We start from the raw sequence: 22,583 nt of genomic DNA, 5'->3' as shown, positions 1-22,583 counted from the left end.
TGGAACCTGTATGGGTCTGTGCCAGTTCCTCTGCATATATGTTTGTGTATCTTTGTGGTTCTTGAAGGACTCCTAATAGTGGAGTGGGGGGGTGTCTCTGACTCTTCACCTGCTCTTGGGCCTCTTTTCCTACTGGGTTGCCTTGTCCAGCCTTGATATGAGGGTTTGTGCCTAGTCTTATTATAACTTGTTGTGCCATGTTTGGTTGACATCCCTGGGAGATCTGTTGTTTTATGAAGGGAAACAGAGGAGAGGGGATCTGGGGAAGAGGAGATTAGGGAAGGGCCCTGGGAGGCATAGAGGGAGGGGAAATATATAGGTTGTATTGTATGAGGGAAGAATAAATAAAAAAAGAAAATACAGGAATGTTGACACAGTGAGGGAAGATTGGACCAAGGGAAGACTAAAACTCTTCAGGGCAAACATCAAATCAAATCCTGTAGCTCTGTCTCAGACACATGGGGCTTCATTCTTAAAAGGCTTAGATATTTCTATGCCTGCAACTTTTCATACATGTTTCTCCTTCCACTTCCAGCATGCAGCTCTCCACAGCAGATGTCTCATAGCTTGGGTATCTCAACATCCTTTGGTCTCAAAACAACACAAGCTTCATCTTCATAGCTTCATACAGTGAACTCTCAGTCTCCTCACTGGGTTTCTAACTATGAAAAACATACATGAATCTAACAGTGTTGAACAGAAACCACAGAGGAAGAATACATGGCCTTTAAGTTTTGCATCTTTCTTGTTTCCAGAACCAGTACAACATGGGTGATCACCTCAAATTTGGCTTCTAAATTGTGATGGACCCTATCACACTTGGACCAGAGTTGCAGCAGGTTCTGTACAAAGTTGCTTTCTGGCACTAGGAATCACTTTGCTTACTCCTTCCATAAATTGAAGGTTTAGCTGGATGGTGTCTTAACCTTAGGGCACCTTGATAGGCTTCTACTGTAGAGGAAGGGCGGTGACAATCTCCTTGAAAGTTCCTGCCTGCTTCACCAATGGACTACTACTCAAAACTACCTAGTGCTGTTTTTCTCTACAAAACACAGGCTTTTCATTTCTTTCTGCCCCACTTGTTTTGTTTTTACAGTAGACCTGAATGAGTCATCAGTAATAACCATCCAATAGAATGATGGAGTCTATTTCCCACTGAAATATTATGACCTTGACCTCCACTGTCCGCATTACTCCCAACAATCCTATCTTTTCAGTCCTACAGGAATAGCCAGTTAAGCTCTGTGTACAGCTTTCTATGACTTTCCCTATCTAAAGTCCTAATATCCTCAACATTCCTAAAAAAGTCATCAATCTCTGGTCCTCTGCAGCAACAAAAATCACTTTTGGCTCACCATTTTGTGTTCTATATTGCTTGTTTCTTACTGTGATTAAATTCTCTAATCAAAACATCTCAGATAATGAATGGGTTTATTGACTGATGCTGCCAGACTACAATCTATCATTGTGGGAGCTTAGGAGAGAAACTCAATTTAGCAGCTAAAGGCAAAATCCATGAGAGAATTTTGTTTACTTGTTTTCTCTCCTCTTGGTTTCTGTCTCTTTCTCATGTTCAACTAGCTCTCTTATCCTTCCCACATCCACTTGGTTAGGGATATTGCCATGCTCAGTGAAAGAGCCTTCTTATATCAATCATTAATCAACACAATTTTTCACAGGCATAGTAACTAGTGATTCTTATCTGGGCATGCCCTCAATTGATGTTCTCTCAAATGATTCTAAGCTATCATGTTGACAGCTAAATCTAATTAAGACAAAGAAACAATAATATATGAGAAAGTTCTAAAAACAAAACAAAACAAAAAACCAAAACCAATGTATTAAGCTTATCAATAACTTAAGCAGCAAAAATCTAAACATGAAGATAGAAATAATTGGAAAACACAAATACGCCTAGAAATGAGGATAGGCAAGCCTCTAAGATCAAGAAGAGGAAACTAAAACTGTGACTCTACAAAAATTTCCCAAACCAACAAAAACTCAAGAAACTCATAAAATAATACATTAAGTTTTCCAAATATAAAATAGGTGAAGGTCCCATCATTTTCCAGAGAAAGAACAATATAATTAGATGATAATAAAACTAACACTGGGGGAAAAAATGACACATAAAGACATCCACACAAATATATAACATGGTCCCTTAAACAAGAATGACAAGATTACATTCAAAATCAAACTAAAAGGAACCACTCACCAGCACTCATCCTATGCACTCTGATTCTCACCTTTGCTAATAAAAGAAAGTGGGTTGTGTGAGGAGGGGCGTTCGACTAAAATTGGAGAGATTCACTCGAAACTGTAGAAAATAGTTTGAGTACAAAAATGATCTTATTCTCTTATAATAAAGAAATGGATATTTGTTAGGATCACTTAGACACAATTTTGTTTCCTGAAATTGATGACTACCTGTAAGTCTGCATCAGATTGAGGAAATAAAAACTTTTCCAAATCAAATGCAGGAAAACAGATTTTTTAAAGAAACATTGAATGACTTGTATTACACACCTAAAGCAACTTGTTTTGCTCTAATTGTTTTATAAATCACAAGCAATGTTGAAAACAAGTTCATCCTCATTTTGCTGTATATGTTTGTGTGTGAGGGAGAATGTCTTCCATGTGTGCAGGTGACACACAAGAGAAGAGGGTGTCATATGCTCTGGATCTGGAGTATCAGGAGGTTATGAGTCTCCTGACTTGGGGGCTGGGATCTGAACTTATGTCATCAACCAAGATTATGTGCTGACATACCTGCCAAGCCCCATAATACTTTTTATCCAATAAAAAGTTTTTCACAGATAACAAGAACAACAACAAAACCTCCTAAATAAATAAAGTAAATAAAACCTTGGAATGTGATGCATCAGTATTAAGGGTCAATTTGTATATGGTCAATTTGCAGCATATATTAAGTACAATCCAAAGAAAATTCCCAATAATCTTTAACAGGATACCTGATTCCACAGCTAAATGCAAAGTGGAAACACACAGAATGTTGAATAGGATTATGAAAAAATAGTGCACACACTGACACAGTGTGACTTCTATACTTACCACAAAGCTACAACAACCAAGAATGTGTACAATATTTGTGAAAGAATAAAGAGTATGGAGAGAAAGATAAGAATAAAAGCAGGAGAATATAGTCTACTTTTATTCAAAAGACCAAAGGAAATTCAGTCAGGAAAAGTGTTATCTTCACCAATGTTACCCAACTACCAATGATTCTAAAAGTAGACACTGACTTCACAACTCCCACAAAATTAACTCAAAGGGACCCTTAAACTGTTATGTTCCTGACCCTCTATCTACTTGTTTGGGATCTCTAAACGAAGAGGCCTCATGCTCTAGAGCGCTCTCTGCAAGTGGAGGACATCTCATGCTATGCCTCCATAAACTCTCATGTCCCCTATGGTTTCAGGAAAATATAGCCCCACTGATGTTCAATCACAAAACAATACAGAATTTAATGTCTCCTTCCTACCACATGGACTATGGCACAAGATGTGGAATGTGCCCAATCCACCCATACAATACCACGCACACCTAAAAAACCTCTGTAGCTCAGAAACTCCTTTTGCCACCTGGAACTGAACTACCCTGAACCAGGCCATTGTGGCTGGTGGTAGTATAAAGTTAAAGGCATTCTAATCATGTATTGCTGAAGGATCACCTCTTTCTACCAGTTTCTAAAACTGTTTATAACATTTATAAGACAAACCCAAAAGTGGAATGCAATGTTCAAAACTTCAGGAAATTCAACTTTCAGTTTTCCAATCTGTCTTCCCACTGCACAACAAAAACAATGCCTGTGTGTGCATCCTGGACAGTGATATTATAAGCACCACAGATTCCCACAGCCAAGGCTGCAGAGCCACCCCTCCTCAGGAAACCCACACTCAGCAAGGCTCAGTGGCCCAGGACCTCTGCCCCAGTAACCACATCCACCAACCAAAGCTCTTATAGCTCAGCAGAGCTGCTCCATCTGCTTTGTGTCATTGAAGAGAGTGAACCCATACCCTTCAAGACATGGGTTGTGGTCTCCTTTACAGCTCCCTACAGCTGCTTTAGAGGAAATCCCTAGAAAGAATCTGAAAGCTATCTCTCACTGGGACTCCTGATTGCTAAGCATTCTGAGGATCCCACATTAGCTAGGACCACCCAGCTTGGTCCCAGGACATTAGCAACTCCCCTCCTAGGTGATCAAAGATCAAATGACTCAGACAGCACCTGCCTTCCCAGTTCTGCCTTTCCACCCCAGCAGACAGGGCCCTAGTCTGAGAACTTTGTATTTTAGTCTCCTAGAGCACTTCCTGTTGCTATTCCAAGCCACAGGATCCTTTGTGTGCACACTCCTTTACACACTCAGCATAGCCAACCCTTTGTTCCATAGCAATGAAGTCTTACAGTCAAACATGTTGCATTCAAACAACAATTGTTTTTACTGTTTAACTGTTGTTAAACAAAAGACAGTGGGGGGTCAGGGTGTGGCTTGGAAGCAGGGAAGAGACTGTGCACATGATGTAGTTATAATCACAAAGAATTATTTTGAAGAGTTGAAATAGGCTTTATGGCCATGTGCTCCAGATACTAGGGATTTGTATGAGAGCACACCAAGGATTACTCACACCTATTCTATCAGGCTGAACATCTTAAACCATAAAATAACAGTCCTGTTAGGCAGGGCTACACCATTTTATCTATTTCTGTTGAACCAGTTTAACTGCAGTAATTTGGTTTCATGATACGGCCAGTCCTTTATCCAGATTCTTGATTTCCCTGTTGTGTGGACCCCAAGAAATGGCCAGTCAGGACATTTATGGATCATCTCAAATTGATTACCCGACTCCACCTTGCTGAGTCCAACTACTTTCACTCTCCTTCAGCTCCTCCCTTTCTGCACTGTGACTCCACCAGCTTTATGGCTGGTCAGTGAACTCAATACTTGCACAGGTCCCTCTTCATTTGTAAGGGTGCAATAAAAGCCAGAGAGATTGGAGGACGCTCATTAACTGGTCTATTTTTCTTTCTAACTGACCAGTCAAGGGCCAGCTGGGAAGGAGTTACAGGACTGTCTACCCAGCACTGGGCAGCAGAGGCAGGATTAGGTGTTTAAAGCAATTCTCAATTACATAGTGTGAGGAAACATGAGCTACAGGAGACATTGCTCTAAACAGAAATAAATAAATATCATTTGAGAAAAAAAAGAATGAAATTCTTAATGACTGAGAAATATTGGAGAGCAAAACCAAATAGAGATTAGAGAATGAATGCATTTAAAGAAAATGCAATTTAAAAATAACACCAATAATTGACTTTTTAAAATGGTAAAAATATTTTTAGATGAAATAACTTAGCTGTATTGACTTTGAAAAAGAGTAGGTGTTCAGGTGGACGCTCCACCTCAGCTCCCTCCCCATCTCGCTCTCTCCAAACCCTGCCTCATCTCAGAAAGCCCACCACACAGTGGCCCCTGCCCCAGAGATGCTCAAGACCACCCCCACAGGGAGTTTAAATTGCCCTCTAGAGAATAGATGTGATTTTTTGGCCCCTTCCCCATTTCCTCCCTGGGGGCTGGAAAATCATCTGGGAGCATTTTACTCATTAAACCTGGGCTTTTTCTTAATTTGGTTTGATTTGGATTACTGCATTGGCAAAAAGGCTTAATGTGGGGGTAGGGAAACTTTTCAGTAGGTCCTTCCTAGTTGAGGAAGTTAAGGAAATGCCACAAATAAGAGACAGAATAACCTCACCCATATGTACCTGTTGGCTACTAAAATCTGTAATCTGACACACAGAGTTACAGTCAATGGTGTTTCTCAAACCTCTGAGCTGACTAAACTCTATCAAGCAGGATTGAACATATCTGCACAGGAGAGTTCCCTAATTGGAAATTCAATATTCACTGGCTGAAGGTAACCTTCCCAATAAGAATACCCACCAACCTGTTCTGTCTTCATTCACATGACACTGATTAATACATGCTGGGAAATTTAAAAAAAAAAAAAAACCACTCTGCCTGCCACAACCAGGTCCTTTTCATAATTGTGACTCCAGCAGCTTCCCTGTTTCCCCTCGCAGTGTACACAATAAACTATTTCTCCTATTGTCGTCTGAAGGCAGAAACCATGCTCCACATGCAAATCTTTTTTCTGTGATCGCAACGGATAGCCTACTATATGACTCAAGTGCATAACTGTAAAATTCTGGGGTGGTATAATCATTTAATTTAAGAATTTTGGAGGTGTAATATAGAGAACAAGGTCATTTACCTGGAGAGCAAAAGACTGGGAAGAAATCCACCTGAGAAAACATGAGAGCTTGTGACAGAAACAGTTTCCTGAAGGCTGGAAGTACAGCTATTCTAGCATTAATATACCTTCCCGGTGGAAATCACTCTCACTCCACACATTTAAGCTATTAATAAAGAAAAATCTCTTTAACAATTTATCAATGGCTAACGTTCAAAGAGCAAATAGCCCAGAACATATTTTGGATTCCACATATGCTGTCATCCTTTGTTTTAGGTTCATGCTGCAAGTTACATTTTGAACAATTTAAATATTGCCTGGAGACTGCAAGTCTAGTCACTTGGGCAGATGGGAGATTTAAACAGCAAAGATATTCCTACAATTTTTTTAAAGTATACCAGTGATGTAAAACATCAGGTCACTGTTCAGTGATGAGGTAGAGGTGCCAGAAGATGAGAAAGATAGGAAAAGTAGAAAGAAAAGAGAAAAGGTGAGGCAGGGAGGTCTTGTACAAGCTATGGTTATGCCATGTTAGCTTCTTAAGAATAGCATCTTATATACTATTTCTAGTGGGAGAACTGGAAGGAAATAGGGGACTTCTATGAAGTAAGCAGAAACTATTCATACAATGAGCCAAACTCAGGAGAAGGCTATTCAAACACTGCTACACAGGGGGAACACAAAATATCTCAAGAAAATTACTGACCAAGCCAATAGTGTCCTTGGGCCTGATAACTACAGCCCCATGTGATACAAAGAGTCGGGTTCCCAGGATCTGAAGCAACCCCTTCAGAAAGGCCCTAGCCCCAGACCATTACCCGTTCTCCCAAGCATATTCCTAGTTTTAGAGAAGGAGCTGTTTTATTCTCAATACATCAGGCCCTTAGGGGAAGTTCCCAAGGCCTAGGCCCCAGGCTGTTACTGGCTCTGCCAATCATGTTCATGGATTTGAGAAGGATCTATGTTCCTTCTCCCTGCTTGAGTGCTTATAGGGAGGTCCGGTTGATCAGGTCAGCTGTCAACATAACAGTGTTTTTCATTTCCAAATAGTTGTCATGCAGTTTCCTGCCTGACAGAACATACTTTTCTCAAGAAGAAAAGTGGAACTTTATGGCACACCAGGCCTTAATGTTGGTTTTAGCTCTGTAATGCCCCATTGAGCAACTTTTAGAAGCCTGTTCTTTGATATGGAGATGGGCCTAGTGGCTGGTCATAAATCAGGGGTGTCTCCTGTGTTCTGTTTCGGAGACAAATGTCTGGACAATCGTGGTGAACAAACATGTACACAAGTATCCTAATTTCTCTCATGCCTGATTAGCATACTACTTACTTTTGGGGTATTTTAGAAGCAGCCCTCCCTTAGCTAAATTCTACTTTGTGTGACTTACTATCTCCCAAGCATTGGTAAATCCTCTATAACACCAATTCTACTCTTCTATATAACAGCATAGTAGTTGAGGGCTACTCTACACATGAGATGCCATTTGCAACCTCCATAAAATTAACTACAAATCGATCTTACACCTAAATGTTAAATGTGAAGTGCAAAATGTATAGCAGACACTAGAAAGACTAGGCCCCTCCAAGTTTGTCAACCTGCCTAACATGGATGTACCAAATGCATGTTGACATTGACTACAAAGATGTTTCTACATACTCCCTGTTCTCAATGCTCTGCATTGGTGCCGCCCACAGGGCAAATTGTTTCAGAGGCAGGCTCCCGGGTCCAGGGAATAGAAAGGACTGCATAGGACCTCACAGGACACCTATTCTGGCAGCAGGTTCCCAACCAGCCCCAGGAAGAATCCACCATACTAACACCAGGGGCTCGCCACCTATGGCTCTTGGAAGGCAGAGACAGAAGGGTCAGAGTGCAAATAAAAACCTACCAATAAAAAGTAAAAGAAAACACCTCTGTTATGGTTGTTGGGACTTGCCTTATAGGAGGGCCACTACATTCATGTGAGCTTTACTAAAGATGGTGCATTTGCCCCCCACCTTTAATGTTACCCCAGGGGCTCACCTATCCTACCCATTTGGAGACAGCAGATGCTCACTCATGTTATGGCTTCCAATCTCCCCCATACACCCTTCACAGCTTCCCTCCCTGCAAAGGCACGCACAGCATACACATAAAACCACTTGTGCCTGTTCAGCTGCAAGGCCAAGACTGCAGTGAACCTTGTATCACTTCTGATTGACAGATTGGCCTGGGATGCCCTGATTAGCTAGTGAGGCCTGAGTGACAAGAGCACCTCTCACAAGGTTAGAGTGTGCTCAATGGACACAGCACAATGGGTATTGGTTATGGCTTCCACCTCCACCCAGAGCATTAAGATTCAAAACAGGAGTGAAAAAATACAAACACATGATAGTAAGAATGTTTACACCAGTTCTTAAAATATTTATTATTCCTTCAAAAGAAACCATTTCAGAGCCTCTAACATCCACTCAAATATAACCTAATTCCTTTATCAGTAATGACAGGCCTAACAAGGGAAATTAATAAATTTGCCAAGTCTAGGATACACAGATTTATTGTCCCAGCCTTATCTTTCCCACAGGTTCAACTTTTGGCCAATCCAAAAAAAAAAAAATGTATGATATACCACCTGAGCACCTATAGACTAAATGAATGCTTCTAAAACACAGAAAACAGCTTTTTAATTTAAAACAAAACAAAAAAGCTGCACAGGAAAGTACTGGAAAGGTGAGGGTGCTGATTTTTCAGAAGTAAGCATTATTACAGCATTAAGATTCAAACCAGGAATGAAAAAATACAAACACATGATAGTAGGAATATGGACACCAGTTCTTAAAATATTTATTATTCCTTCAAAAGAAACCATTTCAGAGCCTCTAACATTCACTCAAATATAACCTAATTCCTTTATCAGTAATGACAGGCCTAACAAGGGAAATTAATGAAAAAATTGTGAAATACACAGCTTGGTTTTCTGTGTTTCATGTGAAAATCGATTGTGATTGAAGAGACACTGAGTTATCTACCAAATGGCTTTGCAACATTCATTAGTCAAATCAGTCTCAAAGACATTTAAATACTGAGCCATTGCTGAATGAGGATAGCTTTTATGCTTTCAATGGGTTTACTTTCAAGAGTAAATTTATTGTTAAAATGTGCAAGACGACGTTTCTCATATAGTACTGGCATTCTCATCTTTTTCTGATTCAAAAGGACTATCAGTTAACATTAATCACTTCAGGAATAACATCCCAACCACAATTCTCCAGCACCTTATTACTTTCATTTTTAATGATATGCACTGTGTTTGGGAGTTCTCTTAGGCTTTTTCTCTTAGGCTTTTTCCTTTGGGATATTTTGTGTAGGCCTTGAAGGATGAAAATGTATACAATGGCAGTCCCTCTGAACAAAATAATTCTTTGGAAAAAATGCCCATTACAGTGCCAACATATCCTGTGTGATGACTGCACACAGGACTCCCCATTGTGCCCTCCTGGTTACACCAAGAACAGGAAAGTTAGAGATTTAAAGCATACAATCAAGATCCAGAGCCCAAGAGTTCAGTTAGTAAGTGTAGAGAAATCAGAATGGTGTGGTATAATTAAAAGGAGTAAGACATCAGGACCTTCTCTTTTGAGAGCACATGAGGGAAATATGCCCATATTGTAAGACACAGAGGAATGCATTAGCGAACAGCTCAGTGCCAATGCTGCATCATGTCCCCTGAGGAATGAATATTGCTCTTAAACTGGAGTATAATGTCTGTCCCCAAGGAGGTCTGCTTCCCAAGGTCAGGTATTTGGATAAGGACCTCCATTCGCTCAAGGGCTTAAGGAAACTATCTGCTTGATAAAAGCAGTCATTCTCCTTAGCTCAGGCATGAAGAACTTGAGGCCCTTCCACTGATCTAAGAAGGTGCCTGGTGGAGTTACTGAGCCTTTGAGAATAATAAGAATTTAGATATTTGCTCAGTAATGGATTGGATCTGCTCAAAGGCAGAGTCCTTTGCAGGCTTAGCTATGGAAGGAAAGGTATCACAGTGGAAATGGTACCTATCTGGATTCCATGGTGACCAGGATGTGGTAACAAAGGAGTCTGAGCCTTCATGCACTAAGGAAATAGCTCAGGTGCCTCCTAAGTCACTCACCCCTCACCCAAAAGAAGCACCTATTGGACTGTGGGAACCAACAGAATGGTCACAGCATTTGGCCAGCAAATGGTTTACTGATGGCTCATGAACCACTGATGGAACCAAAACTGAATGGAAAGCAGCGGCGGTGGGGAAGGGGAAGGTAGGGGATGGGAATAGGAAGGTGGAATGGTAATTACTGGGGAAGGACCCACCAAATCAGCACAACACGCTGAACAGCAACACTAGCTATAAGAGAAACAGCTAAGGAAGGAAAAAGGAAAATCTTTATCTTCTCTGATTCATGTGAGAGTGCAATGGTACAGCTACTGGTCATCAAAATGGAAAACCACTAACTGGCAGATAAATGACAAAACATTTGGTCAAGGGAGGCATGGATGGAAATGGCAGAACATAGCAAAGACATCAAAATTTATGTAACCCATGTAAACTCACACATAGGCAACACAGACAAGACATACAAAAATAACAAAATAGCAGAAAAATTGGCATAATGTTCAATTAAGATTAGATCATCTAAACGTCCTGGGGAGCAAGTTCAGAATAAATTATCAAGGATGATAGGTGGCACAGTTGGTAAACTTGAAAGTTTACTCCTAACACTAAAAACTGAGGGGGAAGGGAGAACCAAATTAAATCCAGACAGATCTATGAGAACGACTATTAAAAGGAACCCAGACTGGAGAATTAAGAAACCTGAGAATGTTAGCATAATTAGTAAAGATAGAAATTCTAAGATCACATAAAACATTGGGACATATAGTCACATATGCTTTGTTCCAATGGTTTTATAAAAGTATCCTTAAGTTATCCTGGCAGGCCTGTAAAGAAGCCATTACACACTGCCTCCTTTGTCCAGCACTTGAAACTGGATTCAGACATCGAGTACCAGCTGTAACATGGTTTCCTAAACAATTTAATTATGAACTACAAATAGATTTCATTGAACTCTTGAGTACTCACAGGGGCCTATATGCTTGCACTCTTGAAGATGTAAGCACAGAGCTTGGATTAGCTAGAGAAAGTCAGACCAGACCAATTAGCAACAAAATACACACTCTGGTGTTGGATAGCCAGATATAGCCCCTCAATAATTACTTATATACATCAAGGAACACACTTCACAGGTTCTAAAGGCCAGAGGAGGTTGCAGACTATGGACACACAGTGGATCTTTCATTTAGCGTATAACCCAACTGCAGCTGGCAATATAGAAAGATGGAATGGACTGCTTAAAATCAACTTATTACAACTCAAAGATTTCCCCTTGGAAGATGCTATTGAAGTTGCATGCTGTGAGTTAAATAGTAGACAAAGATTGAATAGAGCTTCTCCATATGAAGACACTTAAGTCAGACTTAGAGAATAACAACCAGTTTATTTCCTGACTGTGCAGAATAATTCCCCATAAACATGTTTACCAAGACAGAAATACCAAGACTGAAAGGAGACAAGCCATGGCACCAGTAGCAGGCAATACAATCTGGACTACAGATAAAAAGGGAAATGTGGACCCTAGAAAATTAGATGATGTACAAACATAATGTGTCTAGGACCAAACCCAATATATATGATTTGCACTTTCATAAGGATAGTAAGTCTTAAAATTAATTTACTCAGCACTGGTGCTAACTGGGCATTGTACCTTCTGCCCAGACAGAGAGGGAAATAGAACAAGGCAATTCCATAACAAATTACACCCTATGTCTCATAGAAACTTTAACAAGAAAATAAAAGATAACACAAGATAGAACAATGTCATAGTATCCATCTCCTGGGCCAAAGAACCCAGGACACTATTCCTGGCACTCCTCTTGTTAAATTCTGTAGGTTTAACTTACCCAATAAGCCAAGCTCAGGATCTTTGACAACACCATTGTTTACTTTACTGTCACCATGACCACTGAGATGGTCAAAGTCAGAATAATCATCACCTTGATCAACAACCATATCTACAGCATCAGCAACAATGAATGAAATAACCACTATACCAACTGCTACAATAGAAATAAACCAAGAGTAAAGTGTGATATTGTGACATACCCTACTACATCTTGGATGGATTCCTACCATAAGACTGGGACCATGAACCTCACATACAACAGGAATACATTCTATGTTCAATATGCTCATTGTGAAGCTTTTGGAAATACAATTTGTTGTAGTTACTGTGATGAATGAGAAAGGCTAATTGCCATATTGCACCAAGTTTGAGAGCCATTGCCACCAATGACCAAGAGGATGCTGAAAACACCAGTTTTAAAGAAAGAAACACATTGAAATGCCATTTAACACAGATTGGGAGAAATATCACAGCAGCATCAGCCATCTACAACTTCCGCTGAGAGAAATTGCTCTTAAATCATCCTTACACCTTACAATTACAAAGAACAAGGGAGAATAAGATTTGAGATTATTAGACATTGAAACTGCAGCAAACACAAAATTCTGAAGAGGAACCCTATGTTTGGCCCCCAGCACAATAAAACTACCAAGATTGCAAATTACAATGTATACAATTGCTGGGCAACAGTGGTGCATGCCTTTAATCCCAGCACTCTGGAGGCAGAGCCAAGTGTATCTCTGTGAGTTTGAGGCCAGCCTGGTCTACAGAGTGAGATCCAGAATAGGCAACAAAACTACACAGAGAAACCCTGTCTTGAAAAACCAAAAAGTTTACAATTATCTAGATTGGGACCAGAATAAGGAGGCAGGTTACTTGACTGAGGAGACATCAACATCAATCACAACAAATCCATGTGAACACATGATTGTATGTACCTTTGACCCGGACACTGATAGGAGAATACCCAGAAGCATTTTCTCTTTTGTAATGCAATACCACAACCACATGGATTCAAATGCCCAAATTCACTTTTTAGACTATACCAACAATTGAATAGGCCAAATGTGACTGTAGTGTTTATGGCCAAATTTCCCAACCTACCCTACTATGGTAGGATGAACATATGAAATAACCACCTGATAGGGAAGGCAGAAAAATGATTCATTTCTACCTATTAATGACTGACTAGAAATTATATCACTGGGGTCACAACATTATAGATTTCCATGACCTTGATTGACATGCTAACATAATCCTTCACATCTTATGACAATGAAGCCCCACCTCCTGAGGAGAACTCATGCAGATACCCAGACACTTTGTGCCTACATGGTGTTCTATGGGACTCAGATAATACCTTAGCACAACCAGCCGTATTTTGTACAGACATGGCCTATATACCACCAGTTTTTAATGCAAAAGGCCTCAACCTTCATAAGAGAATCTCTGGGATGGTTACCAACCATGGTAAACAGGACTACTGTCTACTGTCACCTCTTGCATACTGGGATTACCTCAATGAAATCACCCACTTCACACTGGACTTGTGAGGGTAAGTCTGACCAAATGCCTTGCAGTCCATCAATGCTCTAACATCAACTGGACCACCACTACACAAGGTTTAATACACCACCAATGAAACAATAAACCTACTGGTGGAAGAGACGATGGAGTAACCTAGCTGACCTATCAGTCTTTTTCTTACATCACTGCCAGAAGATTTACAACTTGACAACTACATTTACTGACATATTTTTAAGAAAATGATGAAACCAAAGGCACAATGGACTCCACTAATTATCAATGACACACTGGAAACCATCTTTATAACCAAAAAAAGAAAAAATCTGCTTGCCAAATAGAAAGAATTTTTGTACCTGTGATATCATGTATACACTCTCTATAACAATGAAGCAATAGACTTCCCAATTCCTCTGGATATACATGCCAGGAACAACAAATTGTCCATTCCTCCTAGAATATGGAACATTAGTTCCCAGCCTGTTGAAATTCCAGTCTGAACTTATTATACTCGCTACCATATTGATTCCATTAGTTCAAGAGTGGACATGTTACAATTGGCAACCAGAGGATGCCCTAGATCCCATGATTTTGTGCCAAAGTATCACATAAAAAAGGCAGACAATGGCCAGGCAGTGGTGGCGCATGCTTTTAATTCCAGCACTTGGGAGGCAGAGGCAGGAGGATCTCTGTGAGTTCAAAGCCAACCTGGGCTACAGAGTGAGTTCCAGGAAAGGCGCAAAGCTACATAGAGAAACCCTGTCTCGAAAAACCAAAAAAGGCAGACAACAGAAACTTATATTGGTGGAAAACAGCAGGTATGGATCTTTCAAAACTGGAACCCTGGAAACATACACACCCAGGACTTTCCTATTATTTCTACATAATTCTTCCACTACCACAGGTCAAGACATGGGGCATTGGAGACTTTGTGGCCCATAAGCCTATACTCAATATATCACATGCAGGAACTCTGAAGAAAGGACCTCAATTTGATGAGGGATATGTCTTCACCATGAGATAGAAATCCTGAGAAATCAAAGAAGGTAGCCTAACACCATGCATCACTGATAGAGGAAGATGGGATGAAAACAAAATTTTCACAGCCCACTATAAGGTGGTATTTGTCAATCCCTTTATTTCCCCAACAACTGTTACTTGGGAGACCACGGTGATGCCTGATCTTAACTGCAAGACTTATATTACACCTAGGGTCCAGAAGATCTTACTTTCAACTCAAATCATGGCTCCCACCTGAAGAAATCTGCCCAGAGCCCGAATTCAGGAGACTACCAATCTTCTCTTATTCCCCAGGAAATAGATTTGCTGCAAGAAAACCTTTACAATTGATGGTTGCTGGGCTGGTCGGCTCCTTATATGGAGCTGGCATAGCATCTTTAGTTCTTTTGGACATCAATGCAGATACAGCAATCATCATCTTATTGAATAACAAATATGGGCTATTAACTCCTTGTCTGATGGACTAGCTACTTCTCACAAACTGATTACATGCAACTTATCTGCACCTAAATGTATTAAAGCAATCATTGGCAGAGTCTATGCCAATTTGTATAGAAATATACAGCTAAAAGTTTGACAAGACTAGCTGTAGCCAACCAGATCTCTCAAAATTTTCTGCTACAACTTATTTAGAGGAACAGACAGAGAAGAATGTATCCAAGCAATATATCAAGCAAGACTCACTTTTCCATGAGCAGAGACCTATCTCTGAATTTTTGAAAAGGATTTGGAACAAAATCAGTGATCTGTAAGTCTCTACTGGACCCAAGGCAAATTTCTTCATGTTATTATGAAGAAACAAATTTCTTCATGTTATTATGTCCTTAGGAAAAAGCTCTAGTAGCATTTTATATAGTCAGACAACCAAGTTCTTCAGAATAAAAAGTGGAGTCCAATATATACCTGGTGATGTTATAGATGTCGACTGTGAGTTTGAAGTCCTTAATGGAGCATGCAGTAAAGACTCCATTGCCAAGGTCTGTAAGTTGGCTTGCAAAGATCTAAGTGGTCAGTTCTGACAGTTGGAGCTCATTAGACAGAGGATGGGTGGCCCCAAAGATGTTGGCCCCAAATGAGATGGTATATTCTGAGTAGTAGATAACCTCTGTATTAGTCTACCTAGTCTATAGGGAAAAATCAGTGGGTATAACAAATCCATCCCCAGGTTTCCTAGGCAATGGGTGTTTTTGCTAAGCTAATACTGCATCATTCATATAGACTAAGATTAAGGAATTTACTGGACTTTTAGTTGCTCTTTTCCTTAATAAAAGAAGAAATACCTGTCCCACAGCCATAGGCCACATGCTTCTACCCGACACTGAAGAAGTTAAGATGATGCTCTACTATGATTTCCTTAGCTCTGAGTCCTACAGCTCAAACCCTGCCATGCCCCCTTTTACAACATTTTTGTTTGAAAGTAATTGCATTTCCTTTTATTTCTGAAAGTATCTTCAAATTGGTGCATATCAAACCTAGAAAAACATAAATTTGGAAAAATACATATATGCCAGCAGGATCACAGCAATATCCTATAATCTACATTGATTTGACCATTTGGCTTAATTATTGTTTTAGTGCCTGCAATTTACTTTCTTGCATTTATTTGTCTATTAGTAATATGCTTTCTTCTTTTCCTGCTGTGGCCCAAATTTGAAGATTCCTAATAATTATTATGTGTGGTCCTCATTGTCACTGTGTATGCCTCAAGGATCATGGGAAGGAATGTAATGAGCATAGGAAAAAAAAGTCTTTTAGTTATATAAAAATAGATTAGTCAAGAACCCCACTGCACCTAAAGCTGTACCTGATAACAAGAGACCAGTGTTACCACTCACTCAAGATAACCAGTCACAGCCCTAGAATACTGATGCCCATTGGACAGTATATAAGCAGAGACCAAGAGCAATGCTCTGCTTTGCATATCTAGAAAGGCATCACTTTGATCTGTCCTGCAGCTAGAACATTTCTCCCAGGATCCTGACCAGAGACAGAGACTTCTATTAGAGACTGAAGCTGACCTTCAGCTAAATTTACATCACACAGGTGAGCAGCCTTTGGGATACAGCTTTAGGATCTTAGTTTGGAATTTAGAGTATGAATCTAGTGTGATGACCACCAGCATAATAAAATACAACATCTGTTACACTAATGACACATATCTACCTTCTTACTCAGGAAAGTTAGGATCACTTTTCTATGATGGGTGATTAGATGTAGTTCTGCATCAGTGTGAGGAAAGGAAAACTTTTCCAAACCAAATACAAGGTAACTGATTTTGAAGGAAACATTGTATGGCTTGTATTATACCCAAAGCAACTTGTTTTACTGTAGCTGCTTTATAAGGTACAAGCACTTTTGAAAACAAATTTATCCCCATTTTTATGTGTATTTTTAAGTGTTGAAGTGAATGTATTCCATGAGTGTACAGGTGACAAACCAGAAAAGAGGGTTATCAGATTTCCTGGACCTAGAGTAAGCAGGTGGTTATGAGCCTCCCAACTTGGGTGCTGAGATCTGAAGTCATCCCTAAAAAGAACATGCACTGAGCAACCTACCAAGTCTCAAATGATCCTTGGGAATAGGATGTATCAATATTAAGATGTTATATATGGTCAATTTGCACCAAAAATTTAATAGAATAAGGCAAAAGTGCCCAACCATTTATTTCAGAAAAGCTGATTCTAAATCTACATGTAAAGTGGAAACACTCAGAAGGCTCAATGGGATTATTAAAAAATAGGACACAGATTGATACAATGTGACTGTGCTATATTTAGCACAAAATCTACAATAATCAGGAATATGTACAATATTTGTTAAAGAATAAAGGAGAAGGAGAGAAAAAGCCAAGAAAAACTCAGGGATATATAGTTAACTTGTAATCAAAAGACCAAAGGGAACTTACCCAGGAAAAGTTTGATCTTGGCCAATGTGTATCTACGTGTATAGAAATTAAATAAACACAGACTTCACAACTCCCACAAAATTAACTCAAAGAGACCCTTAACCCTTAAACTGTTTTGTTCCTGACCCTTCGGCTACTGATATTTCTTCCAGAGAGGCTCCATGCTCTAGAGCTCTCTCTGCAAAGGGAGGTCATTCCCTGCAGAACCTGCTATGGCTCTACAGCCACCCATGCTCCTTTGTGGCTTCAGGCAAACCCAGCCCTAATCACGCCCAATCAAAACACAAAGTGGAAAAACAACTTAAGATCTACTTCCTGCCACATGAATTATAGCAGAAGACGTGGAGTCTGCCCTATCCACCTGCTTAACACCATGCTAACCTGAGATACCTCCAGAGCTCAGAAACACCTTCTGTACCCTGAACTGAATTTCCCTGATTCTCACCATGGTGGCTGGCAGCAGCAGAAAGTTAAAAGTATTCTAATCATGGATTGCTGAAGGATGATCCCCATCACCTCCTTTCTACCAGTTTCTAAACTATCTGTAACATTTATAAGACAAACCTGAATGTGGAATGCAATGTTCAGAACTTCCAGAAACCAGGCCTTCAGTTTTCCAATCTGTCTTCTCACTGCACACCAACAACAATGCCTCTGTGTGCACACTGGACAGTGATATTACAAGCAGCATAGCCTCCCATGCCAGGGCAGCAGAGCCTCCCCCTACCCAGGGGATCCATACTCACTGAGGCTCGGAGGCCAAGGGCCATTGCCCAGGTCACTACAGGGACCAAAAGACCCACTGTCTAGCTCACAGTCCATCCAGTCCCAGCAACTTGGATTCTGACAGCTCAGCCACTTGCTCTTTCTGGTCTGGGGACAGTGGCCCCCTCACTCACCATGGCATGGCTTGTGGTCTTCCTTATAGCTCTTTACAGAAGAACCAGAGAAGAATCCTAGAAAGAAGCTGTAAACTACCTCCCACTGTTACTCCTGACTACTCAACCTTCCAGAGTCCCTCTTTAGCTAGGACTACCAAGCTGGGCCTCAGGACATTTGCAGCTCTTCCATTGGGTAAGCAGAGATCAATTAACTGGCAGTACAGGCCTTCCCAGCTCTGGCTTCCACCCTAGCTAGGGTCAGACAAGGCCCTAGCCTGAGAAATTTATAGTTTAATAGAATCTTCCATTCCCAGAGCACTTCCTGTTCCTCTTCCAAAGGCACAGGGTCCTTTGTGTGCACATTCCATTACACACTCAGTGTCCCATGCAGCCAACCCTTTGCTTCATAGCTGGGAGGATCTACAGCCAAACACAGACCACATTCAAACAGTAACTATTGTTAAAGCAAAAAGAGGCCATGAATTAGAAAACAGTGAAGGGTCTATGGGAGGGCTTAGAGGCAAGAAAGAGGTACTGAAAATGATGAAATTATAATCCTAAAAAATTATGCTCAAAAGTTGAAACAGGCTTTACGCCCACATGCTCCAGAGATGAGGGATTTCTATTAGCACACACCAAGTACTATTCATGGCATCTATTTCAGGTTGTACATCTTAAACCTGGAAAATACAGTCATGTTAGATAGGGCCACACCATTTTATACACTTCTTCTATTTTGGTTCAACTAGTGTGACTACAGTAATTTGGTTTTGTGAAAGTTCAATTCTTTGTCCATATTCTTCATTGTCTGGTCTGTGAACCCAAGAATTGGCCATTCAGGACACTTACATATCATCTAAGATTGATTACCTCACTACTCATTGGTAATGTCAACTACTGTCATAGCAGGAAAAGTTTCTTCTTGCCCCTCCCTTTCTGTGCTGTGACTACACCTGCTTTACAGCTGGTCAGTGAACTCAATTCTTACACAGTTCCCTCTTCATCTGTAAGTCCCAATAAAAACCTGAGAGATTGGAGGACACTCATTAACTGGTCTATTTTTCCTTCTCACAGACCAGTCAAGGCCCAGTCTGGAAGGAGTTGTAGGACTGTCTTCCCATCTCTGGGTAGCAGAGGCAGGATTAAACGTTCAAAGCAATTCTCAATTACACAGTGTAAGATAAGCCTGAGCTACAGGAGACATTGATCTAAATCAGTGGTTCTCAACCTTCTTAATGCTGTGACCCTTTAATACATTTCCTTAGGTTGTGGTGACCCCCCCCCCTTAACTATAGAATTATCACTGCTACTTCATAACTATAATTTTGTGACTGTTATGAGTTGTAATATAAATATCTGTGTTTTCCAATGTTCTTAGGCCACTCCTGTGATAGTGTCATTTGATCCCCCAAAGGGAGTCACAATCCCACAGGTTGAGAACTACTGCTCTAAACTGATATAGATAAAATAAAATAAATAAATAAATAAATAAATAAATAAATAACACTTAAGAAAAAACTCTAATGAAATTCTTCATGGCCAGGAAACATTGGAAAATAGAAACAAATGAAGATTAGAGCAGTAATGCATTTAAAGAAAATGAACTTTAAAAAATGATACCAATAATTGACTTTTTAAAGTGATAAACATAATTACAAGAACACTTAGTTATACTGACTTTGAAACAGAACAGGCATTTCTCTAGTAGAGAGAACGCCATTAGTAAGACATTGTATGACTTTGTCCCATGTAAAATGTTAGCTGCTGAGTGCTGTAAGCTGACACAGATTGACAGCCAATGGTCTGTGTCTCAAACCTCTGAGTTCACTTAACTGTGTCAGCAAGGATTGCACATATCTGTATAGGAGAGTTCCCTAACTGGAAACTGAATACTCAGTAGTTCAAGTTAACCTCCCTGAATTGTACACCCACCAACTCTGTCTGTCTCCACTCACATGGAAGGAATCAATAGACACTGGGAAATTACACAGTCATTCACCCTGCCCCAGCAGGTCCTTTATAAAGGAGACCCCTGCAGCTCACTGCCTTAAACTTCAGTCTATGATCTGGCTGTTGTCTAGTCTGTTTCCCCTTGCAGTGTGCCCAGTACACTGTTCCTCTCTTCTGGTCTGAAGGGAGAAGCCAAGCTCCACACACAAATCCTTTTCCTTTTAATGCAATGGACAGTCCACTATGTGACTCAATTTAAATTTTTTCAACTCTTCGGTGCTACAGATCTGTAATCCAAGAATTTAGGGTGGTTAGTCAGGAGGATAGCAAGGGCAATGAATGCCCTGTAGGGCTAAGAGACAGGGTTCAAGTCCACCTCAATCAACGTAGGAAACCCTGACTCAAAGCTACTTTTCAAAAGGCTGGAGATGCAGCTGTTCTAGAATTAATATATCTTTCTGGCACACCAGGACTTAATGTTTGTTGTAACCCTCTCATGGTCCCTTGAGCAGCACGTTAGAGGTTTTTTCTTTGATGGGGGGCTTTCCAGTAGTTGTAAGTCAGGGTTGTCTCCTTTGTTTTGGGAATGGAGCTTAATGTTAATCCTGGTGAACAAACATTTACATCTTACCATACTAATCTCTAACAGGCATGGTTTGCATACCACTCATCTTTGGGGGATTTGGGAGGCAGTCCTCCCTTACCTAAATTCTACTTTGTGTGACGTAATGTCTCCTAAGAATTGGTAACTCCGTATACCATCAATTCTACTTGTCTACATCACAGTTTAGCACTGGAGTGCTATATGCATGTGTGATATCATTTACAACCGCCACAAGAGTAATTGAAGACAGATCCTAAACCTAAATGTTGAACGTTAAAAGTGCAGAACATATATGATCCTAGATAGATCAGAGCTCTCTGACTTTGGCAAATCTGCCTTCCATGGTAACAATATAATCTCTACAAGCACCAACATTTCACAGTGATGTCAACAAAAGATATTTCTAAGTACGGTCCCATTCCCAACGCTCTTCGCAGATGCAGCCCACGGAGTGAAGTTATTCAGAGGCTGCCGCGCAGGCCTGGGGAGTTGCAAGAACCACACAGGACCTGCAGGAAGAAGCCAAACTGTCTGACCACTCACTGCTACCCAGTCAAGGATGCACCAACCCCACCGGCTCCCCCCGGCTCAGCCAGCTGCTTCACCGAGTCTGGAGATAATGCACCCTCGCTCACCATGGCCGGTCACTCCTCGTCTGGGGACAGCTACCTGTCGCTCACCATGGCATGGCTGCAGAGCTCACCCACGCTTTCCCTAAAACCCAGCACACAGTGGCATACACAAGTCAACTTCCGACTTCCTCCGCCGACCGCTAGAGCCTGGCACCCGGAAGAACCCTCCCATCTGACTGGCGGGTCCACTAGGAGCTCTGATTGGCTAGTGAAGCCTGAGTGACAGGACCGGTGAGTCGCAGGAGCAAAGCACGGGGATTCCCAGCCCTGGCTTCCACAGTAAGTACAGACCAGTCCCAGATTGGCTGGAGATTTGTGCCCAATTTAACAGCAAGTCTCTTGTTAATATAAACCAATGGGTTCAATTTTAAAAGGAAGTATGCAAATTCGGAAGGATGTTAATCAGACAACTTTGCACAAGAGGAACACAGGGTAACTCAAGAAAATTAAAAACAAAGTCCACAATGGCATTAGGACTGATAACCACAGCCCCATGTGTGGAAAGAGTTGAGTTCTCAGGATCTGAAGCAACGCCTCACAAACGCCCTGGCCACAGACCTCCACCAGCTCTCCCAAGCATATTCCTGATTTGAGAGAAGACGTTCTGTTTCCTTCTCTTTCTACCAGGGCCTTAAAGAAAACTCCCAAGGCCTAGGCAGGTTGCCAAACTCAACAAGTCCCAGTTTCTCAAGGATGATCTAGAATTTCTGCACTTTGCATCTAAACTTAGGTGTAAGATCCATTTGGAGTTAATTCTGTGAAGGTTATAAATGGCCTCTCATGTACTGGGTAGCGCTCCACTAAAGCTGTGATGTAGAA

The 22,583-nt window shown here is 40.8% G+C and overlaps 2 protein-coding genes across 2 annotated transcripts in view; both read right to left on the bottom strand.

The window, feature by feature from the left end:
* The window catches only part of LOC114709596 (zinc finger protein 431-like), a 33,353-nt gene extending 11,504 nt beyond the window's left edge, over positions 1-21,849 (bottom strand). Inside the window, exon 1 of the mRNA XM_037211789.1 lies at positions 21,768-21,849. Coding sequence (XP_037067684.1) covers positions 21,768-21,770 — 3 coding nt within the window. The 5' untranslated portion in view covers positions 21,771-21,849. The remainder of the gene's footprint in view (positions 1-21,767) is intronic.
* Positions 1-21,850, bottom strand: part of LOC119089232 (zinc finger protein 431-like) — an 84,475-nt gene extending 62,625 nt beyond the window's left edge. The window contains exon 1 of the mRNA XM_037211787.1: positions 21,768-21,850. The gene's annotated coding sequence lies outside the window, so the exon portion shown is untranslated. The remainder of the gene's footprint in view (positions 1-21,767) is intronic.
* Between the last annotated feature and the right edge of the window lie 733 nt (positions 21,851-22,583).

The sequence above is a fragment of the Peromyscus leucopus genome, chromosome 17 (genome assembly GCF_004664715.2).
Source record: "Peromyscus leucopus breed LL Stock chromosome 17, UCI_PerLeu_2.1, whole genome shotgun sequence".
Classification (NCBI taxonomy): domain Eukaryota; kingdom Metazoa; phylum Chordata; class Mammalia; order Rodentia; family Cricetidae; genus Peromyscus; species Peromyscus leucopus.
The sequence above is the reverse complement of the archived record's forward strand: the minus strand, read 5'-3'. Positions and strand labels throughout refer to the sequence as shown.